The 25,682-nt window shown below is 39.4% G+C and overlaps 1 protein-coding gene across 1 annotated transcript; it reads right to left on the bottom strand.

The window, feature by feature from the left end:
- Positions 1–22,484: 22,484 nt before the first annotated feature.
- Positions 22,485–25,251, bottom strand: LOC136205734 (glycine-rich protein A3). Its single transcript, XM_065996473.1, has 3 exons — positions 25,068–25,251; positions 23,361–23,667; positions 22,485–22,905 (listed from the first exon to the last, which is right to left on the bottom strand). Exons 2-3 carry the CDS (start codon positions 23,647–23,649, stop codon positions 22,655–22,657), a joined length of 540 nt encoding a protein of 179 aa, XP_065852545.1. The 5' UTR covers positions 23,650–23,667; positions 25,068–25,251; the 3' UTR covers positions 22,485–22,654.
- Positions 25,252–25,682: the final 431 nt, after the last annotated feature.

Genomic DNA, 25,682 nt, shown 5'->3' with positions numbered 1-25,682 from the left:
GGAACCATGGGCGTCCTAACAACACAACAAAGGTCACTGGTATATCCAGCACAGTGAACTCAGTTTCTTCCTCATGCGGCCCTACCTTCAGCTTGGCCTTAAAGACTCCTTCGATGTGCCTATGGCTATCATCATAAGCCCTGATCACGGTTTCCGAGGCAGTCAGATCTCCTCTTTCTACTCCCAATTTGGATAAGAGTTTCAGCGGGCAAACATTAATGGCCGATCCATCATCAACCATTACACAGCTGGTTTTCTTCCCATTAATTTCAGCTCGGATGTATAAAGGCTTGTTGTGAGCCTTCCCCTCTTCTGGGAGATCTTCATCGGTGAAGGTGATTTCAGTTCTCTTTCGGGCCATGATTTCCCCTACTAGTGCCGTCGGCTCAGTATCGGTAGAGATGACCAAATTCTGCAACTCTTTCATCAAATTCTCGCGGTGGTACTTAGAATGGCACAAGACCTCCCACACAATAGACTTAGCTTGTGTTTTCTTCAACTGCTCGAGGACTTGGTCATCTGGCTTGGGAGCCGATCCCTCCCCTATTTCTGTCTCAACCATGGGTGCCTTACCTTCGGCCACCCGACCTGATCTTGTCATAACGGCGATCTCCGGCTCATCATCAGATTCATCCCAAATATTGATAGGAATTCTCCGATCAGCATCCTCCTCATCCGAGGAACTTTCCCAAATGTCCACAACCATCAGATCCATTACGTGAGGAACGTTTGAATTCAAATACAAGGGATCCGCTGATCCATACACAGCCCAGCCTATCAAATCATCATAGTCCCTGAGGGACACTCGGTTCATCCTTCTTGCCGCTAACGGAATAGTGCCTCTCTATATGCACATGAGCTGCACCTTATCACTCATCGTTTCTTGACACTGCTCGTAGTGGTACCTCCACCTCTTAGCGTAATCCACAAACGGTTCCTCGAGGAATTGCCTGATCTTATCCAGATCGTCCAGGGATCCCGTCCACGGAACATACATCTCATACCTCGACACAAACGCATCCCGAAGAGGTATCCAATGACCCATTTCTTCCTCTGATAGGCCTTGGTGCCACAACAAGGCTTCTCCCATGAGAGTTTCCGGGAAATGTTCATGTAATTCACATTGAGGGAACCCAGCGTCATACATATGGTTGCGGAACAGCCTTGCATGCTCAACGGGATCCCGATATCCGCCATACTTGGGCATTGCCAACACCGCCTCAGGTGTTTCATAAGAGGGTGAGTCCTGTGTTTGCTTCGCAAACATCCATACTGTATATTCCTTAATGAACCTCTTGGTCATCGTGGCCCAATCACACTTGATATGCATCGGGAGAGACATATACCACATCAGCGGCTCCCCCATCAGTGAATTGCAAAACAGACTGGTGATCTCTTCTTCTTTAAAACCCAACGGCCCCATGGCTGACAAGTAGAAGTGAAGGTGCTCCATTGGATCTTTGTTGCCGTTGTATTTACTGACAGCTGGCAACAGACGCTTAATAGGCCCAATTTGGAGCGCAAAACACTCCACAGTCTTATCTTTAGCTTTCTTGTACTTCTCTAGGAATAAATCGGACAACTGTTCCTAATCATGCTTGCAGGAGTCAGGCAACGAGTGGAACCATCCCAAAGGCTCGCCAATTAATGAATGGTGGAACCACTGAGCAATCTCGTCCACCCCAAAGGATTCAACAAACATATCATGCATATACTCACGCAAGTGCACATCGGGATTCTCTCCTCCGCTGAATAGACTCAATTCTGGCACAATAGTTTGAGACGACCCTTCCCAGGTCTCTTCGGCACTATCTTCATCATACGGCGCTCCGCCATCTAATTCTTCCCCCATCGGTTCATTCTCCTGCTCTTTGCCAAGGAAGGACACATATAAACCATTTCCCACATTGCTCTTCTCATCGGAGTCCAACAACTCCTCTTCGTTTTCCCCGAAGGATTCCATAACCATGCTTTCTTTCAGCCCAAATCCGATCATGCTTACCCTATGGTTAGGCAATGGATTACGCCTAGTGGAAGGGTTCGCTGACGAAGGATCAGCTATCTTCTTTTCCTCAATCAAATCCTGAATCTCGTGCTTCAACCTCTCACAGTTCTCAATAGTGTGCCCATAATTACTGTGGAACTCGCAGTATCCCCTAGCTTGTATCTGCGGAGCAGGCGGCGCCTTGTTATAATGAGTGAGGGATTTCAACAACCCCTTTTTCTGCAACCGTTCGAAAACTTTTGCGTAGGTCTGATCAAACTTGGCGAATTGCCTCTTCTCGATAGCATTAAGATCAAGTACTTTCACTGCGGCCGATTCTGTACTCGCGCTTGGCCCTCCGGCACTATATCCAGACTTTGTCCACTTGGTATAAGCTTTCTTCGGCTCTCCGTCCCCCTCAACTGTCAAGGCGTAGCTATACATCTGATTGAAATCGGTAAAAGGCATATACCGCAGCTCACTCTTAATATACGGCAATGTGTTGCCAATTACCATTCGGATCTGATCCTGCTCAAGCGGCTTCTGCTTCATAACTGCAGCCTTAGCCCTCCATCTCCTCACAAAATCGAAAAAAGATTCCCCAGTCTGTTGCTTAGTGCTCTCTAACTCCTTCAGAGTAACCTCAAGCATGGTGTTGAAGCTATACTGAGCGATGAATGACTTCGCTAACTCCTTCCAATCTCTCTTCGTAACCATCGGCAATGCATGGAACCATATGAGGGCAGCCCCCTCCAGATAAGTATTAAACAGCCCCAGGACTTGATCCTCAGTCAGGATCGTGTGCTTCATTACCGCGACATACTGATTCATGTGAGCCGTGGGATCCCCGGTTCCATCGAACTTCTTCATGTCCGGGAGCTAGAATTTCAAGGGCAAAGCAGTTGCCGACAAGCAGTTTTTCAAATTATAAAAGTCTTAACTCCCAGAACTTCCCCCACGCAGATCCTGCACCTCCTGAGTAATGTGTTGCTTCTATTCCTCTTCCTTAGCTTTCTCCTTCTCAAGCTGTTTCTGGATGTAATCCTGATAGTCATTCTCATTCCCGAAGCGGGGACCAGTGTTCACCTCATTCTCAGTGCGCTTACTACCACTCTTGTTATCCTTCAACGCCAGCTCAGCTAGCTGGGCCAAAATTGTGGCCAATTGATCATTAATGTTGCTCACAGAGTTTTCCAATTCGGCCACCTTTTCGTCGATCGCGGACATACTGGCAGAAGACTGAGTATACTCGGACGAAGATGATTCAGAAGCCACAACTACCGATTCGGAACTGTCAATCTGTAGTTGATCAAACTGCCTGACTAGCTAGTTACTCTCGCGAAACCACAACCGCTTAATGATGAAGTCTGCGTGAACGACATCCATTAGTATGTATGCATGATTTTATATGCATGATTCGTGGTGTGTGCGTTTATTTATTTACGGATATATAAGATAAGAAGAACAAACGTCAGTCTAATTACACGTATCACAACATCTCTCTTCCACTCTTATTCCTCCACACACTCGATGGTCCAAGTCTCTTTCCTAGGATTTTGGTTTGGGGCTCACATTGCGGTCTAGGGGACGCGTGATGCCGTCGATTATTGCGGAAAAAGTAAATCATCCATCAGACAATACAGTTTGTTTTGACGTATCCACATCCAGTGACTAAGATATCGACCAAATGGATTGTTCTTTCGAATAACTCGTCTTTTGTTATTTCGCGAGATGCATTCGTTCGGGTTTTGATTCCCTTTTGAGCGTATCTCGGATTTAGACGCGGTACGAGTTATTCTTCTGGTTCAATCGTTCGTTATTGACAATGACTCCTTCCATTTTATTCGCGTGGGTTCGTGTCTCGATTTTTGGATTACAACGAGATCTTTTTGGATCTATCGAGAGACGTAACCACGTGTTTTTTTAGTGATGAAATCACTTTTTATTTTAAGGAACGGACTCATCACGTAACGTGTTTGTTTTTAGCGTTAAGAATCCGTTTGCTCGTTTTTGCTACGTGAAAAGACGGCGAGTCTTATTTGAGCACATGGTAACCTTTCGGCTAGCGACAACTCTTTATTTCTTCCCATCTACGGGATATATCACCCTAGCGTGGTTATAGAAAATCAACGTTTCGTTGAATTGCATGCTTATTCGAAGCAGGGATATTACCGTTCTTTTTCATTTAGGCACGAGTCCAGCAAACACGCAGATCGGGCCATACTTCTTGTAGTTTTGGTAACGGTCGAAATGATCGAGCCATTAGTCAAACCCATAGTCTCGTCCATATGGCGTAATTATGCGGTTTAGCTTAATTCGGCTTTACGATTTTAAACGGCGTATACACTGATTCGAGGCACGTGTTTAACGGCATTGGTTCATTTTCTTTAACTACTCTCGGGATCGACATATATCGTAGATACGGAATGATTTTGGTCGTTTTTATTTTTCTTTTTCTTTTATTTTCTTAGTCACTTTCGCGGATACGTCCATTTCTCCTTAGAATGACGCAAGGTATAACGTAAGAGCTCATTTTCTTTTTATTCGGAAGGGACGGGTCATGTTTATGAATCTCTTTACGTTACGAAAAGGTCGTTCGAAACAGAAATGTTCTTCGTTTTCGTTTTGTCATAATCTCGTTTTATCCCAATCTATTTAAAGAATGTGAATAACGGTTATCGTTAATATAGTCTTTTGAATCAAGGTATGACTATACCTAATATCAAATCGATTCGTACTAATACGTGCTTACATCATAACGTGTTTCTTGAACATGTGCCTTCTTCGGGACACGGAAAGGGACCAGGCGGGTCGCACAAGTTCATTCATACGAGATGACTAAGTCATCTTTAGTTCGAATCGTTTCGATGTTTTGGGGTAGTTTATACATCGGTTTAAGAGTATATATTAACGCATCGTTTCATTTTCTTTACCTATTTTAGGATTAGACACGTATCATGGCAATTTTGAAAACACGAATTGATTCATTTATCACATCAAAAATAGTAACGGGTAATCCTATGGCAACTTCTAAGGCTACTATATGCTGACACGGCTGATCGCGGGACCTCACAGGACCGCACAAATTCGCCCCTAACGAATGGATGGGGACCCTTTGGCGCCTTATTGTAAGGGGGAACTTACACTAGCCTCTTTCGAGCGACGAATGGACTCTCGCTAGAGGTTTCGCGGAAATTACCCAAAAAGTTTGCAATAATGCTTATGAATGCATACGAAAAGAAATAATACGATCCGTCCCCGTTAAGGGCTTAATACACGCCTTCCGGAATCAAATTTCTCGCTTCCCCAGCAGAGTCGCCACTTGTTAGACAAGGTGCCGAACGGCCTCGCCCGGGCGGACTGGGGGATGGACACCTCATGGCGACGTAAGCGGTGATTGGCGCCGAAAGCAACCAATCGTGGAATCAAGCTGCTCGGCAGGACCGGAGCTCGGAGTATGGAAGAGTCGCCACCCACGAATGGGAAAATGAACACTGATCCCTTGCGGGAGATCGGTGAGGGTTCGGGAAACTTAGGTACGAGCTGAGAAGGCTAGCTCTTTTTCGGAGAAAGGCTACTAGGCACCCCGACATCGTCCGGTTATGAACCACCGGCCTCCTACTCAGCGTGTTAGGCGATAACGGACTAATCGCATATTTCTTTAAGTTTAAAATTCATTTGAAACCTTTTCTTTCTCGCTTTGAAAACCGTTTGAGCATGTTATTGAAAGCCATTTTAGTAAAGAATCACCCATTTTGCATAAATTTAAAGTATACAGGAGAGAGAGAGGGGAAGAAGAGAGAATTGATTTATTCACAGTGTGATTTTATGCTTTAGACTATACACTAACTCTAAGCTAATCTCACTCCCCGAAAAACGAGTTTATTTACATGGTTCGTACCTTAATCGCCATTGGAACGATTTAGGTACGTTTCAAAACCCCGTTAATTTACATGACATCAACTCGAATCGCCTTTGGAATGACTTGTGCGTTTGAAAACGTTTGAACAAGAAGTTTTAACCAAAAACGTGATTAAGCATACAAGTCCATTCATTTTGTACAAAACTGTTTAGTTAGGAAAACGATTCAAAACTTCATTATTTACAATGAAAAGAAACGATTTTAATTACAAGGTTCGCTTAATCCGTCGTTGGAACGAATTAAGGTTTTAAAACGTGATGTTTAGGAAGTGGTTTGAAATGATAAAAAAAGCCTTTTATTTACTCTTTAGGAATATCTAGAAAAACTTTTAGTTTAAATAAGCAAATTAAACTCTCTTTTTTGTGGTTTGTTTTCCCTTTTTTCACTCAATTAACCTCTAATCACAACAATTAAGAAATTTAGTCTAAATCAGACTCTGTTCTTTATCGCTGAAAAAAACTGAACTGAACTGAACTGAACTGAATTGAACTGAACTGAATTGAACTGAACTGAACTGAACTGAACTGAATTGAACTGAACTGAACTGAATACTGCTGAATACTAAACTGAATTTAACTGAATACTACTGAATACTGAACTTAACTGAATGCTATTGAACTTAACTGAATGCTACCGAACTTAACAATAATGATGATATTAGACTTTAAAATAATTTTCATGATAATATTGGACATTAATGAACTTATAATAATAATAATGGTTCTAATAAATTTAATAATATCAATATTAAATAAATATATTATTAAAGATAAAACTAAATTGAATATCAAATAAAAGCCCGAGATGATAAATCTTGGCTCGATAAAAGCCTATGAAATTAAATAAAAATAAGTCTAATTTAAATTAAAAATACAAATTACATACAAACACAAATTTATATATAATTTAAAGCCTATGAAATTAAATATAAATCTTCATATGAATACAAACTCTTAACTTTTTATTTTAATTAAGGGTTAAAGTGCAAAAATAACGTTTTGGGTCAGAAGTAATTTTACCTCTAACGTCTAAAATGGTGAAATTTTATCCCTAACATTGATAAATTGGATAAATTTGAGAAATAATTCATAATATGGATGCAATTCCTAATTTTTAAATATGGATGCATACTTTAGTTTTATTTTTTTTATTAAACCATATATACTTTAATAAACTATTATTTCTTGACTTTTATCTAATTTATAGATAATGATAAACTATAATAATAATAATAATAAATAATGATAAATTATAGATAAATAATTATAATAATTATAATAAATTATATATAAATAATTATAATATAATAAATAATGATAAATTACTGAATACTGAAACTGAATGCTGAAACTGAATGTTGAACTGAACTGAACTGAACTGAACTGAATTGATTGTTACTGAAATTAAGTGATAAAGAACAGGGCCTCAACCCAAATATATTTATAGAATATATACATATAGAAAACCTAAAAGGAGAATAAATATACATATTTATACATATATACAAGAATGGTAAGAATAGTAATAATATATGTAGGTTAAATATATGGTAAGAAAAAATAATAGTACATATATATAAGTGAAAATAGAGATAATACTAATTAAAATAAACTTTGATTTTGATTTAAGAAACAATGTAAAAATAGAGAATAAAATCCATAAATAAGAAAGTTAAATTCATCCCAAAATAGTTTTACATAATAAATATATAGAAAATAACCCTCACCCTAAATAATGGCTAATATAACTCAAATAAACCAAAAACTATATATATGTACAAATATGTTACTTTACAAAACTAAATTGATGTAAATTAAGTTTAAAATATAAAGTAGATAGATAAATAATATGTAATTAATAGTTATATAACCCAAAATAATTTTCATAAATACGTTACATAATTATACACATATATATACAAGGACCAAAAGTCTAAAAGTTGGGAAAGAGGGATCAAAACAGCATTTTTTACATTTCAGCAGCTTTACCGACGGAAAATCCGTCGGTAAACAGCCTTTAGTGACAGAAAACGGAAAATTATAGAATTAGTCCAACAGTTTCCAGATTTATTCAAAAGCTTTAGATTAGATCTATTCTATCGTTTTGGGTCCCCGAACTACCAAAATTGGATCATAGTCTATAACGGAGATTCCTAAAACGATGTTTTATTTCAAAACGTTATTTAGAAATATTTTCAAAAAACTTATAATTACAACGTTTTTTAATCCCGAACTACCTTTGAATCGGATCACGGTTCGTATTGGGATATTAAAATGAGGTTTTTATTTCAAAACCAAAACGAACATTTATTTAATATGGGACGAGAATTAAATAAATACGGGAGAATAAATAAACGTGATAAATAAATAAATAAAAATAAAGATTAAAAATAAAAATAAATAAATAAAATAATTAAAATAAATAACACGAGTCTAGTCTTCGGATAATACCTCAAGTTCGGTATTGACAGTTGAAGTCGGTTGATTCCACGAATCGTGATTTTTCGGTGTTTTTTGTGTTTTCGGTAAAATTTTAACTTTTAGGAAATTCGGAATTTTTAGGAAAAAAATGTTTTTTCCCAAAAAATAACTTTCTCTCTCTAAAAAATGTTTTAGAGTGAGAAGCTCCAAAAATCCTCTTCTTAATGCATGGGGATCCGTGCCTTTTATAGGCACGGATCCCAAACAATTTTGGGCGTAGCCCGACGGGCGTCGGGCTACGCCCAAAATGTTTTGGGCCTACGCCCAAAATGTTGGGTGGACGCCCAAAACCAGTTGGGCGAACGCCCAACATATGTTGGGCGCGCGCCCAACGATGTTGGGCGTTCGCCCCACGTCGTTGGGCGCTCGCCCAACGGCTGTCGGGCGTGCGCGCCCAGCGGCCGTCGGGCGTGCGCCCCGCGCTGTCGGGCGCGCGTCCAACTGTCGTCGAGCGCGCGCCGACTGTCGCTAGGCGCTCGCACCACGTCGCTGAGTACTCGCGAGCCGTCCACTCGACGACCGCAACTCTTACTGACCTCTCGTTTTTTATCATATTTTTTTTGCTTTAAAACTCCCGGAACCAACCGCTTCAACCGTCTTGTTACCGATTTTCGTCACAGGTCCTCCGACTCGGTGTCTACACCTGACCTCAAGGTTTTGAAGAAAGGTAGGCTTTTTTCCGCAGATTTAGACAAAAATCTATTCAACGATGCTAATCTTCCTGTTAAACGTTGAACTTCCTTAATGGAGGTAGGAGGCTTCATCTCTGAGATGGCTTGGATTTTTTCTGGATTTGCCTCAATACCCCTTTCAGTTATCATATACCCCAAAAAATTTCCCGATTGTACTCCGAAAGTATATTTGCTAGGATTTAACTTTATATCGTGGGTTCTCAATACTTCGAACACCTTGTCGAGCTTCTCTGCGTGCACTTCCCCTTTCTTGCTTTTAATGATCATATCGTCCATATATGCTTCCATGGTGTTACCCAATAAAGGCTTGAAAACTTTATTTATCATCCTTTGGTATGTTGCTCCTGCATTTTTAAGTCCAAAAGGCATAACCCTGTAGCAGTATGTGCCCTTCTCAGTGATAAATGTAGTTTTTTCTTCATTAGATGGATTCATCTTGATTTGATGGTATCCCATGTATGCGTCTATGAAGCTCAATAACTCGTATCCAGAGGTTTCATCCACCATTTTATCAATCGGGGGCAAAGGATATGAATCCTTTGGACAAGCCTTGTTTAAATCGGTGAAATCTATGCATATTCTCCACTTTCCATTGGGTTTCTTCACCATCACAATATTTGCAAGCCAATCCGGGTAGTAAACTTCTCGAATAAAGTTTGCCTCTAGTAACTTATCAACTTCTTCTTCTAACGCCTTTTGCCTCTCTAGAGCGATTCTCCTTTTCTTTTGCTTGATGGGCTTCATGTTTGGATCAACATTCAAATGGTGGGAAGCTACATCCAAACTTATGCCAGGCATATCTGCAGGAACCCAAGCAAACACGTCCACATTTCTCTTAAGGCATGCGATTACTTCACCCTTCACTTCTTCTGCCATTTTACTTCCAACATATGTTATTTTTTTCGGATCATCTTCTTTCAACCGTATTGCTTCAACTTCTTCAACTGGCTTCGGTTTTGGCTTGTTATCAGATTCTTCTGAAATTTCCATTGTTTCTGCACTTACACCATGTTTTCCTTTAATGGAAGAAACGTAGCAATTGCGAGCCTTCTTTTGATCTCCTCTCACTTGCCCTATGCCATTTGGTGTAGGAAACTTCATCAATAAGTATCCTGGCCATATCATGGCTCTCATGCCGATAATCAGTGGTCTTCCTAGTATCACATTGTAGGCTAGATATATTGATTTGACTACCATAAAATTCACCATCCTCGTAATATTACAAGGTTCGTCGCCCAACGTGATTGGTAATTGGATAGACCCTGCCACCTGGACGACTTCCCCTGAGAAGCTAAAGAGTGGAGCCGACACCCTCTTCAATCTATCTAAAGACAAGTTCATCTTCTCAAAACAATTCCAATAGAGGAGGTTGACCGAACTCCCACTGTCAATGAGAATTCTTTCTACTGGAAACTTCATTATGATAGCAGAAATCACCAATGCATCATCATGGGGTATAACCACATTTCCTTGATCTGCAGGAGTAAAAGTTATGGACTCTTCTTCCTGAACTTTCATCACATTATTGACTTCATAAGCTTGTCTAGCGTAAGCCTTCCTTGATGAAGAGGATTCACCAGCTAAAGTTTCCCCCCCAGAGATAACATTTATTGTTGGATATGTCGGCTTGTTATCAAGGGCTATGGCTTTATCTTTTTTGTCTTCCTTTCCTTTGGCATATGTTCGACCATCCTTTTCTCTGTTTTCTATGTATCTTTCTTCCTTTAAGTTTCGTGGGTTTTCCCCTCTCCACATTTCTGCATAGACAAAATTTTCAAGCTTACCTTACAAAATTTTCAAGCTTACCTTGTCGTACCAATGATTCTATTTCATTCATCAATTGTCTACATCGATCAGTTGAGTGACCATGAGTTTTGTGGAATCGACAATAAGCATCCGTAAATTTGCCCATAGTTCTGTCAGTTTTGGGAGGGAATGTAAGGAGTCCAGATCTCTCAATGGCTGCCAGGATATTAGAACGTGGTTGGAGTAAAGGTGTGAAATTCTCATATCTCAACTTTGGAGCATGTCTTGCTTCATTTCCTCTCCCATTTCCTTTTTTTACATCATCAACCTCGTCCCTCTCCTTCCTTTTTTATCTTGATTTCCTCTCCCTAGTATATTCCTCATCACATCTTTAGAAAGGATGAATTTATTGTCTCGACTGAACAAATCCCCCAAGGTTGAAGGTTGATCATAAGAGAGAGATTTTTGGAGATCCCCTGATCTCGTTCCCTGAAGTACTCCTGCAACTGCCATTTCAACTTGGAGATCATGAATCTCTAAAGTTGCAGCACGAAACCTTGCTACATAGTCCTTCAAACTTTCTCTTTCATCTTGTTTTATTGTAAGGAGATACGTAGCATCCTTCTTCCTTTTAGTGTTGATGATGAATGCTTTTATGAATTCTTTTCTTAACTGATCAAAGTTGGAGATGGAGCCCTCCTTTAAGCTGTTGAACCAAGTACGAGCATGATCGGACAAAGTGAGAGAGAAAGCTCGACACATTATAGCATCTTCCCATCCATGTAATAACATTACAGCTTCATAATTTTGCATGTGATCATAGGGATCGCCTTTTCCAGAGTAAGTGGTTAGTTGTGGCATCTTGAACTTCCTAGGGAGAGGCTTATTCATGATTTCTCCTGTAAAAGGAACTTTCCGTGTTGTTTGTTCTTCATTGTTTGGAACCAACTTCTTTTGTTCCAACACTTCTTCTATCATCTTCTTGAGATCTACAGTCTCTCTTGCACTGAAGATGGATTCTTCTCTGGCTTTCTCATGTGCTTTCGAATTTTCTTTACAAGAACTCTCCACAACCTCATGGATTCTTAAGTTGTTTCCCTTACGCTTTCCTCCTTCACGTGGTTCTGAGATTTCATCGTGTGATAACTCGACTTCAGGACGCTTTTCCTTGTTCCGAAATTCTTCGTCCCGCATCTCTTCTTGAACAAAAAGCATTAACTCTTGGAGTTGATTATTGTTTTATTCAAATTTTTTCTTCAACATAGTCCGCTAAGGAAACGGTGGGTGGATTAGCTCTTGATGGACCATGTTGGTCTTCAACGCGTTCCACACGTTCTTCTTCATTGGCTTGGCGTGCATCGTGCTCGTCCGGAATATGGGATGTTTGAGAAGGTGGAACTTGAGATCTCTTGGGAGGCATCCCTTTTGATTACGAAAAGTAGATGACGTAGAATGAATGGCTTTTTGATCGATTTTCCCACAGACAGCGCCAATTGTTGTAGCCTGAACTAAACAATAAATTTGTAAGACGGGAGATCAATCGTTGAACCTCTGAAGGAAGGCGGTCCTTCCAATCAGGATAATGACAGCCGGCGTTCCCTGAGGATCGAACCTCCTGGATGAAGGTTGAACGTCCCTTGATGAAGGTTGAACGTATTCGGATGAAGGTTGAACGTCCCTGGATAAAGGTTGAACGTCCCTAGCGAAGGTTGATCTTCCTTGAGGATTGAACCTGTTACAGTGTGGGAAGCGGTCTTCCCACAAACGCTCCGATGCTTAAGTCAGATATTATCAAATATAATATTATTTCCTTTCTCCAAGAACCAACCCTTTCTCCTTCAAACTTAAACCTATTTATAGGAATAAGGGAGGAAGTTACCGTACTGAACGTGGATACGGTTATTTACATAGATAAGGGGTTACGTGTGCTATGGTTATATCAAAGACATTATTATGAAAATGTAGGAGTGAAATATTTATATAATTGCCATATGTTGAAACCAGTATTACTAGAATATAAATATTTTTTCTAAGATGTTTTTTTTTTTTCAAATTTGTAGTATTTTTTTTTCTAGTGTTGTCTTCTTCTTTCCTCTCTTCACTATGCAACATTTTCATCATTTTTCTGTGATTTTTTACACCTTTTCTTAGTTTTTTCCCTATATTTTGTTGTTAATTCCGTTTATTGGATTTGGTAGCTCGAATTGCAAAATGCTCTCTGTTTTTATTAAACAAGTAATTTAACCATATTGAAAATGTAATTAATTATTTCTTTTAATTTGACTAATAAATATTGGAAACAAACAAACAAATGTAACATTTAAAAAAAACAAACTTATGTAACAAGATATATAGTAATATAATAATAACAAATAGATTTTGGTGAAACTTTCTATAAACTATAGTAAAATTCGTGTGAAACCTTAGTTTTGATGAAATTTTATGAACTTTTGATGAAACTCACATGCAATCTTAATAAAAATCCTCTATAAACTTTGACGAAACCTTGATAAAAAGAAATGATATTTTGTGGATTTTTTTTCTGATATTATTTGTTAAAATAAGAATAAATTTCTATTTTACTAATGTTTTCTAAAATTCTCTCCCTAGGTCTCCATGGCGGCGCCTCTCCATCACCACCTCCGACCACCTGCCTCTGTCCCCCCTGACTTACACAGCCACCCGGAGCTCGAATCCGACGGTCCTCGCCGGTCATGGAGAGATATCGCGGAGGCGAAAGGCTCAGCCTCCCCCCCTCGGACACGAACTGACCTTCGCGCTGCGGGCCTTCTAAACATTGATATCCCAAGCGCCAACCCTTTGTGCCCACGAGTAACAATTGACGCCGAGTTGAAGAAGAAATTAAGCAGACCCTGGGAGAAGGCATTGATTATCAAGCTTCTGGGCAGGAACCTGGGATACGTGGCACTCCAAAGAAGAACGACGGAACTCTGGAACCCAATTGCGGAATTTAGTATGATGGACCTCGGTGATGACTTCCACGTTGTCCAATTTGATAACGACATGGACCGTGATCATGTCATTAATGATGGCCCTTGGCTTGTGCAGGGACATTATCTTACAGTCAGAACCTGGGATGCAGACTTCAACCCGTCAGAAGCATTTATGGAGAAATCCCTAGTCTGGGTAAGATTCCCTCAACTCCCCCTCCTATACTATGATATTGATGTGTTACTTGGATTAGCAGAAACAATTGGCAAACCGATTCGTGTAGATGAAAACACTGTTATACGGACAAAAGGGAGGTTTGCTCGGGTATGTGTCGAGGTTAATCTGCAGCAGCCTTTGGTCGCTCAATTCGAGTTAGAAGGAGATATTCAACGGGTTGAGTATGAAGGACTGCACATTGCTTGCACAAACTGTGGGAGATATGGACATCTGAAGGCAGAGTGTGGATGGCCAAGTGCAATTCCACCGAAGGAACAGTTAGTAGCGAGCGAGATGATAGTGGAACAGGAGGTAGAGGTCAGAATGGATAGGAACACCGGCACAGAGCAGGGATCAGCTGAGAAACAAGGAGCTAACTCCTCACTGATACCTCATGAGGACTATGGGCCATGGATGATTGTCCCCAGGAGAAAGTTTACACCCAGAGCAAGAGAAACTAGAACCATTGCTGTTGTCACTAACTTTGAGCATAAGTTGCAAGCTCCGAACCCCTTCAAGAACCCGGGTAAAATACCACCACCGAAGCCTGACAGATTTGAAGGCTTTGGCAACCATCACTCAAAATAGGACACCAGAAAAAGCTTGCCAAGACCAAGAAAAACGGGTTTTGGGAAAGGAGCAGGAAGCAAGGTAGGAAAGTCATTTGACACTCCTAACCAGGGGGTATTCTGTGACCCGAACCCTTTTGCTACCTTGGAATCAAGAGTTCAGGAGGTTATAATGGTTGAAGAGGTGGGAGAGCCCCAAACCATGGGAGAAGAGAACAACAACACCCGAGGAAAGCGGGTGAGAGTCGAACCAGAACCATGTAGTGTCCTGCAGCCAGTTGATTTGAACAGGCCAAGGCTTGAAATGAACAAACGACGAGAAGACAAACTAAGCCAGATCCTAAGGGATCCAATGAACCAGAAGGATGGAGGGGTAGGAGGAGACAAAGCTCTGAATACCTCCCAGTGATCTTGATCGGTCTGTGGTTTTTCGCCTCTATTTGCTACATGTTGAAAATCTTATCTTGGAACTGCTTCGGTGCGGGCGGCACTGATTTTCAGCCGGCTCTCCGCCATATTGTTAGAGTTCATCAACCTTCCATTCTTTGTCTTGTGGAAACTAGGATCCCGAGTACACGTGCTAAGGATATCGGCAGACAAATCCTTTTCCCGAACCATACAGTAGTGGAAGCCGATGGTTTCAGCGGGGGAATTTGGCTTTTCTGGGATGAAAGAGAGATTGACCTGTTGGTTAGAAGACATGATCCCCAGTTCATTCACTGTCAGGTTACTATGAAGCAAGGTAATCTCCAGACTTCTCCTTTCCTCCTCACCTCTGTTTATGTTCGGCCACAGATGAGACACAAAAGACGCTTCTTTGATGATATGCGAGATCTAAAGGATTCCATTGACATGCCTTGGCTCCTGTGTGGAGACTTTAATTGCATCAGCTCCCAATTGGAGAAGCAAGGCGGTTCGGCTAGGGTTCTGGATAGAAGTGGGCCTTTTGCAAATTGGATAACTGAGCTGGGTCTGGTGGATTTGGGTTTTGAGGGGCCTCGCTTCACCTGGTTCCGGGGTAACTCACCAAGGACCCGTGTGGCCTGTCGATTAGACCGGGGCCTTTGCTCAATCGAGTGGAGACACAAGTTCCCTGAAGCTACTGTTCTTCACCTACAAAGAAACAAATCAGACCATACCCCCATCCATGTAACACTGCAAAATAACAACAGCAGACCCTCAGCTCCTTTTCGTTTCCTTGCACCGTGGCTGGAGTCAACTGAGCTTAAAGACCTTCTCCCTTCGTGGTGGAATAAAGAGGATAAATTGAGTGATCAAATCTTGAATTTCACGAAGCAGATTAGCAATTGGAACACCCATTCCTTTGGTAACATTTTCAAACGCAGGAACCGCATTTATGCCCGCATTGCTGGAGTCCAAAGAGCACTGTCAATCCACTGCACTCTAGGGCTGATCAGACTGGAAGGGAAACTTCTTGAGGAGCTGAATGATATTCTTAAGCAGGAGGAGCTGTATTGGGCACAGAAATCCAGAGTTCAGTGGTTAAGGGAGGGGGACAGAAATACGACCTTTTTTCACACTTCCACTATCATTCGGAGAAGGCGGAATAAAACTGAGGGCCTCCGGAATTCTGATGGGGTTTGGATTTGGGACAGTGACACTCTGAAGAACATGGCCGTGCAATTTTTCAGCAATTTGTATATGGAAGATGTTCAGGTACGAGTAAAATTATCTTCTAGCCATAGCTTTCCCATGTTGTTAGAACAGGACAAAACAATGTTGGAAAGACCCTACACTGCCGAGGAGGTCTATGCCGCCCTCTCTTCTATAGCCCCTTGGAAAACCCCGGGACCTGACGGAATCCAAGCGGGGGTGTTCCAAAAATTTTGGAATATTATCGGACCGGATACCAGTGCCTGTATCCTCAAGGCCCTTAATGAGGGGAGACTTGAAGAGGAAATGAACCATACTGCAATCACCTTGATCCCGAAAGTTAGTGCTCCAGATTGTTTCTCACAGTTTAGACCCATCAGCCTGTGCAACGTTACCTATAAGCTGATTACAAAGTGTATTGTCAAACGTTTAAAGCCGTTACTCACGAACTTGGTGGGTCCGATGCAGAGCAGTTTTGTCCCTGGCCGGCAGATTTCAGACAACATTATCTTAATTCAGGAGACTATACACTCTCTGAGACATAGGAAGAGCCGCAGAGGGGCTATGGTTATCAAACTGGACCTAGAGAAGGCGTACGACCGGTTGAGTTGGACCTTTATTGAGGAAACATTAACTTGCCTATGGTTGCCTCCTAAGATGGTGGAGATCATCATGAATTGTGTTTCCTCTTCTTATATGAACATTCTTTGGCATGGAGAGAAGTGTGAAGGTTTCAAACCGTCTCGTGGAATCAGGCAGGGGGATCCGTTGTCACCTTATCTTTTCGTCCTGTGCCTGGAGAGACTAAGCCACTTGATTATTGATGCGGTGACCGACAAGAATTGGAAACCTATTAACCTATCAAAGAATGGCCCTCTACTTTCGCATTGCTTCTTTGCCGATGATATTATCCTCATGGTGGAAGCATCCCGAGATCAAGCCCAGGTAATTAAGTCAATCCTTAGTTATTTCTGCGACTGCTCTGGCCAACAGACCAGCCTGAATAAATCTAGTGTGTATTTCTCTCCTAACACGAGAAACCGGGATCAAAATGATGTTGTTGAGGAATTGGGAATCAAAAAAACCGATACAATTGGTACCTACCTGGGAGTTCCCATTGTTCATGAGCGAGTTACGGCTCAAAGCTTCAAAAATGTTGTTGAGATGGTTAAGAACAGACTGTCAGGTTGGAAGGAAAAGACTCTCTCCTTTGCTGGTAGAACTACCTTAGTGAAGTCAGTTTTGTCGGCCTTACCAACATATACAATGCAAACCAATCTCCTACCTATCAGAACTTGTAATGTGTTGGATGCTATTAGTCGAAGATTTCTCTGGGGGAACAAAGAGGGCAACAAGAAAATCAGCCTAGTCAGTTGGAACCGAGTCTGTAAGAAGCGAAATGAGGGCGGTCTAGGGATTCAGCAGGCCAGAATCTTCAATCTTGCCCTCGTAGCAAAACTGAGTTGGAGATTGCTCACGACACCCACAACCCTTTGGGCTAGGGCGATCAAAGACAGATATGCGAAAAGCAGAGAGGGAATGGATATGTTCAGAGCCAGCAGACAAAGCAGCCATATTTGGCGGTGCCTGGTTGAAGGTGCGAAGGTTCTCGCACGGGGAGTTGGCAGACTTCTTCGTAGGGGGACGGATATTAAGTTTTGGCTTGATATTTGGATGGGCGAATCCTCTCTTGTTGAGAAAGTAACCAGAAGAATCCCTGATGAGGAATTGGATCAGAAAGTGAGATACTACTGGCTGGACCCGGGAGGCTGGAATTGGACCAAATTGCAATCCCTCCTTCCCCCGGTCGCTTTAAAACAGTTGGCGTCCTACATTTTGTTCGACGATTGTGAGGATGACGATGGATGGTTCTGAAGACTAGCAGATTCGGGGAACTTCTCAGCCAACTCGACTCACCGATTGCTGCATGCTGATAACCCCCATCAAGCACCGAATATTGGAGGTTGCACTTGGGAGGCGGTTTGGAAACTGGAGACAACTAAGAGAATCCGCAGCTTTTTGTGGCTGGTTATGCACCAGGCCATTTTAACTAACGCCACTCGGGTACGCAGACACCTTGCTCCAAGTGCTAAATGCCTGAATTGTCCGGAGGAGGAAACTACGATTCACATGTTGCGGGACTGCCCCCTAGCGCGTCAGATTTGGAGGAATTTTATCCTTGAGGGGTGGAACCAACTGTTCTACAGTGGGGACCTCTATGAGTGGCTGTCAAAGAACCTAAATGCCAAAATCTACTGGAAAGGGATCAAGTGGCATACTATCTTCTCCTTCGCCTGTTGGTGGATATGGCGATGGAGAAATGAAGTTGTGTTCTCTGTTACCAAGATGGACAGTCGAAGAAAATACGAGCTCCTTATTAGCCAAGCGAAAGACTACTCGAACAGTATAAAGAGATCTGATCCGGGAGGCAGGGAGAACCGGGAAAGGAGGAACACATGGACTCTGCCTTCGGCGAACTGGGTTAAAGTAAACTGTGACAGGGCAAGTAAGGGTAACTCGGGCCTAGCGGCTGCCGGCGGTGTAATCAGGGACGACAAGGGAGTCTAGCAGGGAGGTTTCAATTGTAATCTGGGATACTGCTCGGCTGACCTTGCTGAAATATGGGGATTTTATTATGGAATGGTCCTGGCTTGGCAAAAAGGATACAGACAGGTCATGTTCGAATTAGACTCTCTCCTGGTCGTCCGGTTGGTGCTTAGTGATGAGGTGTCGAACTACAGATATTACTGGTTGATTGATAAATGTAAAACTCTTCTGAAGCAAGATTGGGATGTCAAAGTAGCTCATACCTTCCGTGAAGGTAACAGAGCTGCGGATTGGATGGCGAACTTCGCAGGAACTCTCCCCTTAGGTTATCACGAGTGTGATAGGCTGCCTACAGGCCTCCGGGACATTATTCTGTCTGATCAGAACAGGTTGAACTCTCTTGAGGCTGAGGCCTTTGTTTCTTAATTTCTTTTTTTGTTCTTTTTGTTTGTTGGGGTGCTCTACCCTTCCTCTCCTACCAAAAAAAAAAATATATCGGTTTTAAGGTTTTAATAATCAATTTCTTTCAATTTATTTTTATATATGAAAGTATAAAATTATCTCTTTATTATATATAAAAAAATTATCTTTTTAATTTTCAAATTTAATCAACATGTTCATAATGAATTTTGTACATATTACATCAATATTTTTTTACTTATAAATGTCAATTATTGAAATTTTGATAAATTATTTATAACTGTGTGCTAGTAATAATAAAGTAAATTTAATATTTTAGATATGATTAATGGGGCTTCTTACATAAATAGTGGCGGAGTCAGGAATTGACAGTTGGGGGCTAATTTTAGTCCGATTATTGGGAGTAATTTTTTAAAGTCCAGCCCGTTAGGGCTGGGCAAATTTTTTTTAAGCTTACAGCACACTGAAACTTTGTCGTTTTGGTATGTTGGTTAAAAATTATAATATTTTCACACTTTTTTTTTATTATTATGTTTAGCTATAGATTGTTTATATTTTTCATAAAATTTAATTTAGAAATTAAGTTAATTGAGTTTTAAAAGTAAGAAGTTGATTTTTGTATAGCTAATAAATTTTTAAAAAAATAGATATAATAAAAATAAATTCAAATAAGATAATAAAGAGTCCACTTGAAAAACTAAAGTTCAAATAAAACAAAAAAAATGAGTTTGGTGTGGTTTGAACCCATGACCTCTCATCTTAAAACAAAACTCTTAACCAACTTAACCACTTCAAACTATTAAAATAATACTACATAGATTAAATATATATTAATATCGGGGGGCTACCCGACATAAAACTAACGATACTCAAGGGCGGAGCCGGTGACCAGGAGAGGGGGGGGGGGGGGTGCTTCGGCCCTCCGGGCTGGCTCCGCCCCTGTACATAAATATCATAATTAATAATAAAATTACAACTAAATCAGATTAACAAACTTAATTTTAAATATGTCATTATTTTCTATATATAACAAATGAAATATGATTTTATATTCTAATTTAAAAATTCTAACTCCAATTTATAAATTATAAATCCTAGACAATATATTTTGAACACTTAATTTATAAACTATAATTTTTAAAATTAATTAAAAGCGATGATTTTATTAGATTCACATGCTTCAAATCCGGGTGGAAGGTGGTCACCCAACTAATAGTAAATTAGATTTATGTAGGGACAAAATGAAACGTTATAGATAAAATAGAGGTGTATATATATACATTAAAGTCATTTGACCAAAACAGTTGTGGTATTTATGTTTTGTGGGTTTTAATTTGTCTTGATGCACATGGCAGTTGCAACTTCAAAGTATCAGTCACAAACATTTTAGACATAAATAAATAAAAAACATTTGAGGATTCACATGAAATGAAATGAAATAGACTCAATGGATGCTTCTTATAAATAATGGTCCCCCCAATTCACCAATACAAGACAATGCAAGTTTATTAATTGAGGGTGAAAATCACTGCAAAGGTCGCATATTAGTAAAAACTTTAAATTTAGCAATGTTTAACAACCTTAGTCCAAATTTAAATTTAATATCGGAAATCACTAAAGTTTGGATAGTATTTTTTTCACTTAAAAAATTTAATTTATCTCAATAAAATTATTTAAATTTATTTTTATTTTAATAAAATCACTTTGAATGTTTTTCAGTCACTTTTTCGTTAAATTTGCTGACATGTTATCTCAACATTATGTCACTCTCATCTAATATATTAAAAAAATATAACTACATATTTTAATTGATCGTATATTTTAATAGATCGTGGGTGAATTTGCGGTTAAAATTTTAATTGACAATCCTTATTTATTTGAGTTAATTTGTTTATTATGCCACATGGCGTTGAGACATATGATTAGATGTCACGTAATCAGTTTCGATAGAAAAATAATCCGAAAATGTCTAAAGTGACTTTATTGGGACAAAAACAAATTTAAATGATTTTATCAATATAAATTAAACTTTTATTACTTGAATTTTTTTTGTTACTGATTGTTTTAAATATTAAAATAATTAAACTTTTGTTACTTAAACTTTTATTACTTTAACACATAGCCATTATCGTTTACTGTTAACTCACGTGGGTTAAGATCTACGTCCAACCCTTGATGTTCATTATACGCAATATTCAAGTGAGCCATACTTTCTTCCAGTGGCGGAGCCAGTCCAGGGTTTGGGGGGCTCCGGCCGCCGGTCGCCGGCTCCACCCTTGAGTAAAATCAGTTCGGTAGGTGATAGCCTCTCCTAATTTTAGTATATTAAGACATGTTTGTAGTATTATTTCAAGATGTTGAGATGGTTGGGTTAGTTAAAAGGAGTGTTTTGTTTTAAAAGGTCATGAGTTCAAACTCCTTGAGACTATAAAAAAATTTTTGCCCAACCCTAATAGGCTGGACTTTAAAAAATTACCACAAACTAACAAACTAAAATTAGCTTCCCCAAGTTTTAAATTCCGAGAAGAAATAGAAATGGGAAAGAAGAGAAAAAAATAATGAGAAATGGATAAACCCCAAAACACAAAACTCTCACACCAAAGGAGAGACAAAAACTCTCACACAAGAGAGACATATAAGGATGAAGGTTGGCATAAGAATAATGATAAATGGTTGGGATAAAGATAAAAATATGATAGTCGAGAATTATTATTCAATGTTTGGTATGTGAGATAGGGATAGAGATAAAATAATACATTTTACTATTTTAACTTTATTTAAACTACATAACATTAATTTGAGGGATAAAATGGACTTTTCCATCCTATTAATATCGCATGAGCTTATTCCACCTCCTTATACCACCCCCTCCTGGGTATAGGATTTGAGGGATAAGACTCGTATCCCTATCTTATCTCCCTTACCTAGCTCTAAAACAAACACGTGATAACTTATCTCAGTTTTTTTATCCTTATCCCCGTGTCTTTATCCTCTCTAACAAACACCCCGTAAGAGTATAAAAAGTATTACTCCATATTACTACTTTTTCATAAAATAATTTTTTTTATCCTCAATATCTTTAAATTCAATACTTGAATTTTATTATTTACCAAATAATTCTATCATTGAACAGGTACTATTATTCGTACATTTAATTCCAACTTTATACTTTGAAGTGTCCTTAAAAGAATTATTATCAAATAACACTGTTATTTTATAGTAGTTTTTACGGGCACTTAATTTTCAATTTCGCTAAACAATACCTTGGTATTACTCAACTGTTAACATTCTATTCTATACTCATGGCATCATCAATGATGATTTATCTATTGAGAATGTAAGTTAAGGATGAAATATATGATATGGATATAACAGCATTAGATCATAGTACGCATAGAGATACACACTATCAGACAACAAGAGGACCAGTTGAACAAAATCCGAATCAGACAAGGGAGAATGCACTATGTACATCATAAGAGAGCTAGAGCTAGTCAACTAGGCAGAAGAAATCACTTCCATTTCTTGAAGAAGCCGCCCTTGTGCTTTCCAAACTTTCCATGCTTCCCAAACTTCCCGTGCTTAAACTTACCATGCTTGAATTTCCCATGCCCAAAACCACCATGTCCATGTCCATAACCACCATGTCCATATCCATATCCAGGTCCATGTCCATACCCATGTGAAAGCTGATGAGCACCATAAGCAGCAGCAGCAGCAGCAGCACCCCCAGCTAAGAGTGTTCCCATACCAGGTCCATGCCCTGTATCATGTATGTATGCAATTATTATTAGTCCCCACAATCATACACCATAAAGGTTTGCATACATTCAGAAAGCATTTTAACAACTACAACATTTTAGAGGTTCACTTTATTTCTGGAACATTTGAAGAGGTCTAACTAGTAATACTGTGAGAAGCAGGGGACAGAAGGTTGTTACATGTTTAAAACTTCCGTGTTCAAACAAAGTATGAGAAATTCCAATTACTGTTCAAATTGCAAGCTCTCCAGCATGAGATGGTTAATGATATAACAATTCTTGTCTATGCATGTCGTCAAGTACATTCTAAACTAAGCCCGCAGGTGAATGCTCAGGAAATTTTCATGGAAAGAAAACCCTCAAATGTCAAAGTGGAAAAAGATAATGACAAATCAAAACTAACATAAATTTGCAAATTAACTATCACATCAGCCAGATGAAAAATTAATGCACATGCCTGAATGATGAGGAGCTGATGAACCAGGATAACCAGCAGGAGGATAAGCACCGGGAGGAGGATAGCCTGCAGGAGGATAACCTGCAGGTGGGTATCCGCCTGCCTGTGGATATCCTCCAGGAGGAGGATATCCAGCAGGTGGGTAACCCTGGGGAGGATACCCTTGAGGAGGATAACCATGTTGAGGATAGGATCCATGTTGGGGATAATGGCCAGCAGCATATCCAGCAAGACCTGAGAACAGCCCTTTGTCAGAATCATCATTATGCTTATCCTTTCCGCCTCCCATCTTCAAATTATTTTGTTGCTGTACAAAAACCACAAACAACTTAAAATAAATAACTGAAAAAGAGGGAAGAAAAAAATATCAGAAAATGCATTAACGGGCAGAAAACATTGACATTTGGTTCACATAACACTGGATTGGATTTCCTTATACTAAAGAAAAAAAACACTTCCTTGCAAGCAGAAATGGAGGAGAAAACTGAATGCCTAAAAGATTATTCTCTCCCTCCCAATCAGATGCCCTTAACATTCTCCTTCAACCCTCCCAATTTTGCATAGAAAAATATATTTAAAAAAAAGGAGTAAATAGCACAGATAAAGAATGAGATCCTTTAAAAAAAATATAATTTTCGTTATGTATTAAGAATGAGATCCTATATTTAACCCCTTGTTACAATTAAACCAATAACGTACAAATTTTCTCAGCTCAGCATATACAAAAAGCACACACTTAAATAGATCCAGACATAAGAAAAAGCAATATGCAGAATAGAAGTAATGTATCATGAAAGAAAAACGGTATACAATTTAAAGGTATGACAGATATACAAGTTCCATGCATCTTTGAAGACATCAATAGTAATTTGTCTACATCTAAAGTAAATAAGATTTTGTAATGACTACCTACAAATAATAGGAGAAAAAAAGTCCCCTTTTTTTGTCAAGCAAATTGAAGTAAGAAGTAAACGAAAAATATGTTACAAGAACAATCCTACAATAAATTCTGATATGCAACCCTTGCATAATACATAGGTTTTTCTTTTCTACAGCAAAGCAGATTCCCAAATTGAATGAAATAAAGAAACAAACTACACCCGCTATATTCCAATATAAACTACACCCGCTATATTCCAATATATGGATCAGTGTGGTATATTTGGACAAAGTAAATACAGAAGAACGGTACCTATTAACAAAATAACAATCTATATCCTTATTATATGCCAAGTATTAGCTAAGGTGAGTCTTCTGATCAATTAAATAAAATTCTCACCGATTTTAGTTTAAAAAAAATACCATATTGTTCCTATTGCGTGCAGAGGCCTAACACTGTTTTCTATGTCAAGATTTGGCATTGCATAAGCTGCAGTATTGCTAAAATTGATTCCAATCTTTGACATATCATTCAGATAATCAGAAAAAATATAGATATAAAGGGATCATTCGTATCCATAAAAACACGAACAACTTTCAAAAACTTTTAGGGCAAAGATATAAAAGGAATTTTTTGAAAGAGGAACAAAAAGAACAATTACAAATCACAGTAATAATAATTAATAAAAGCAACATGTAAAAAGGAAAGAAAACTAGAGAAACATGTCAGGACAATCTCCAAAACTCGAAATTCAACGAGACGCAATAGATCAGAAGAAAGATTAGGGGAAAAACACCAGGGTAATTACAAATTGAGAGATTGCATACCAGAAATTGGAATTGAGATTGAACGAAATTGATTTGGTTTGACTTGTGAAGAATTGAATGTTGAGATTATGAAGAACAAAAAAGAGGAAATGTATGAATGAGATTATATAGGTCGCGCGAGAGATTAGCAAAGGGCTTTCTGATTTGAGTGCTCCTCTGAAATTACGCGTTGCTTTAACGCGTCTGTATTACGTCTGATTTACCGCCTTTTTTGGCTAAGCACCCACCTGAAATCTTGAAAGATAACATATTATAATATAGGACTAGGCAAAATGCACCGTAGCTCCTCTGAATCTTTATTTATTTATGCACAAAACCCAAATGAACTATCACATTACGGCTCAGTTTGTTTGCCGGAAATATTGTGCAGTAATATATTTTCTTGATTTTTCAATGTTGATTTGCTTAATAAAACTGATAACATCGAGATATTATTTATGGGATCGAAAAGGATATTAACCAAAACGACAGCGTATTCGGGTGATCAGGAAAGCTATGGCGTATCGAGCAAGCCACCAAAGTGGCGGATCACATAGATTCCTCCACACGCTATCCGTAGTCAAACCTATAGGAGACTCGCCATCATGCCTCGATCCGCCCGCAGTCTAACGGTTG

Source organism: Euphorbia lathyris, chromosome 9 (assembly GCF_963576675.1).
Source record: "Euphorbia lathyris chromosome 9, ddEupLath1.1, whole genome shotgun sequence".
NCBI classification, from domain to species: domain Eukaryota; kingdom Viridiplantae; phylum Streptophyta; class Magnoliopsida; order Malpighiales; family Euphorbiaceae; genus Euphorbia; species Euphorbia lathyris.
The sequence above is the reverse complement of the archived record's forward strand: the minus strand, read 5'-3'. Positions and strand labels throughout refer to the sequence as shown.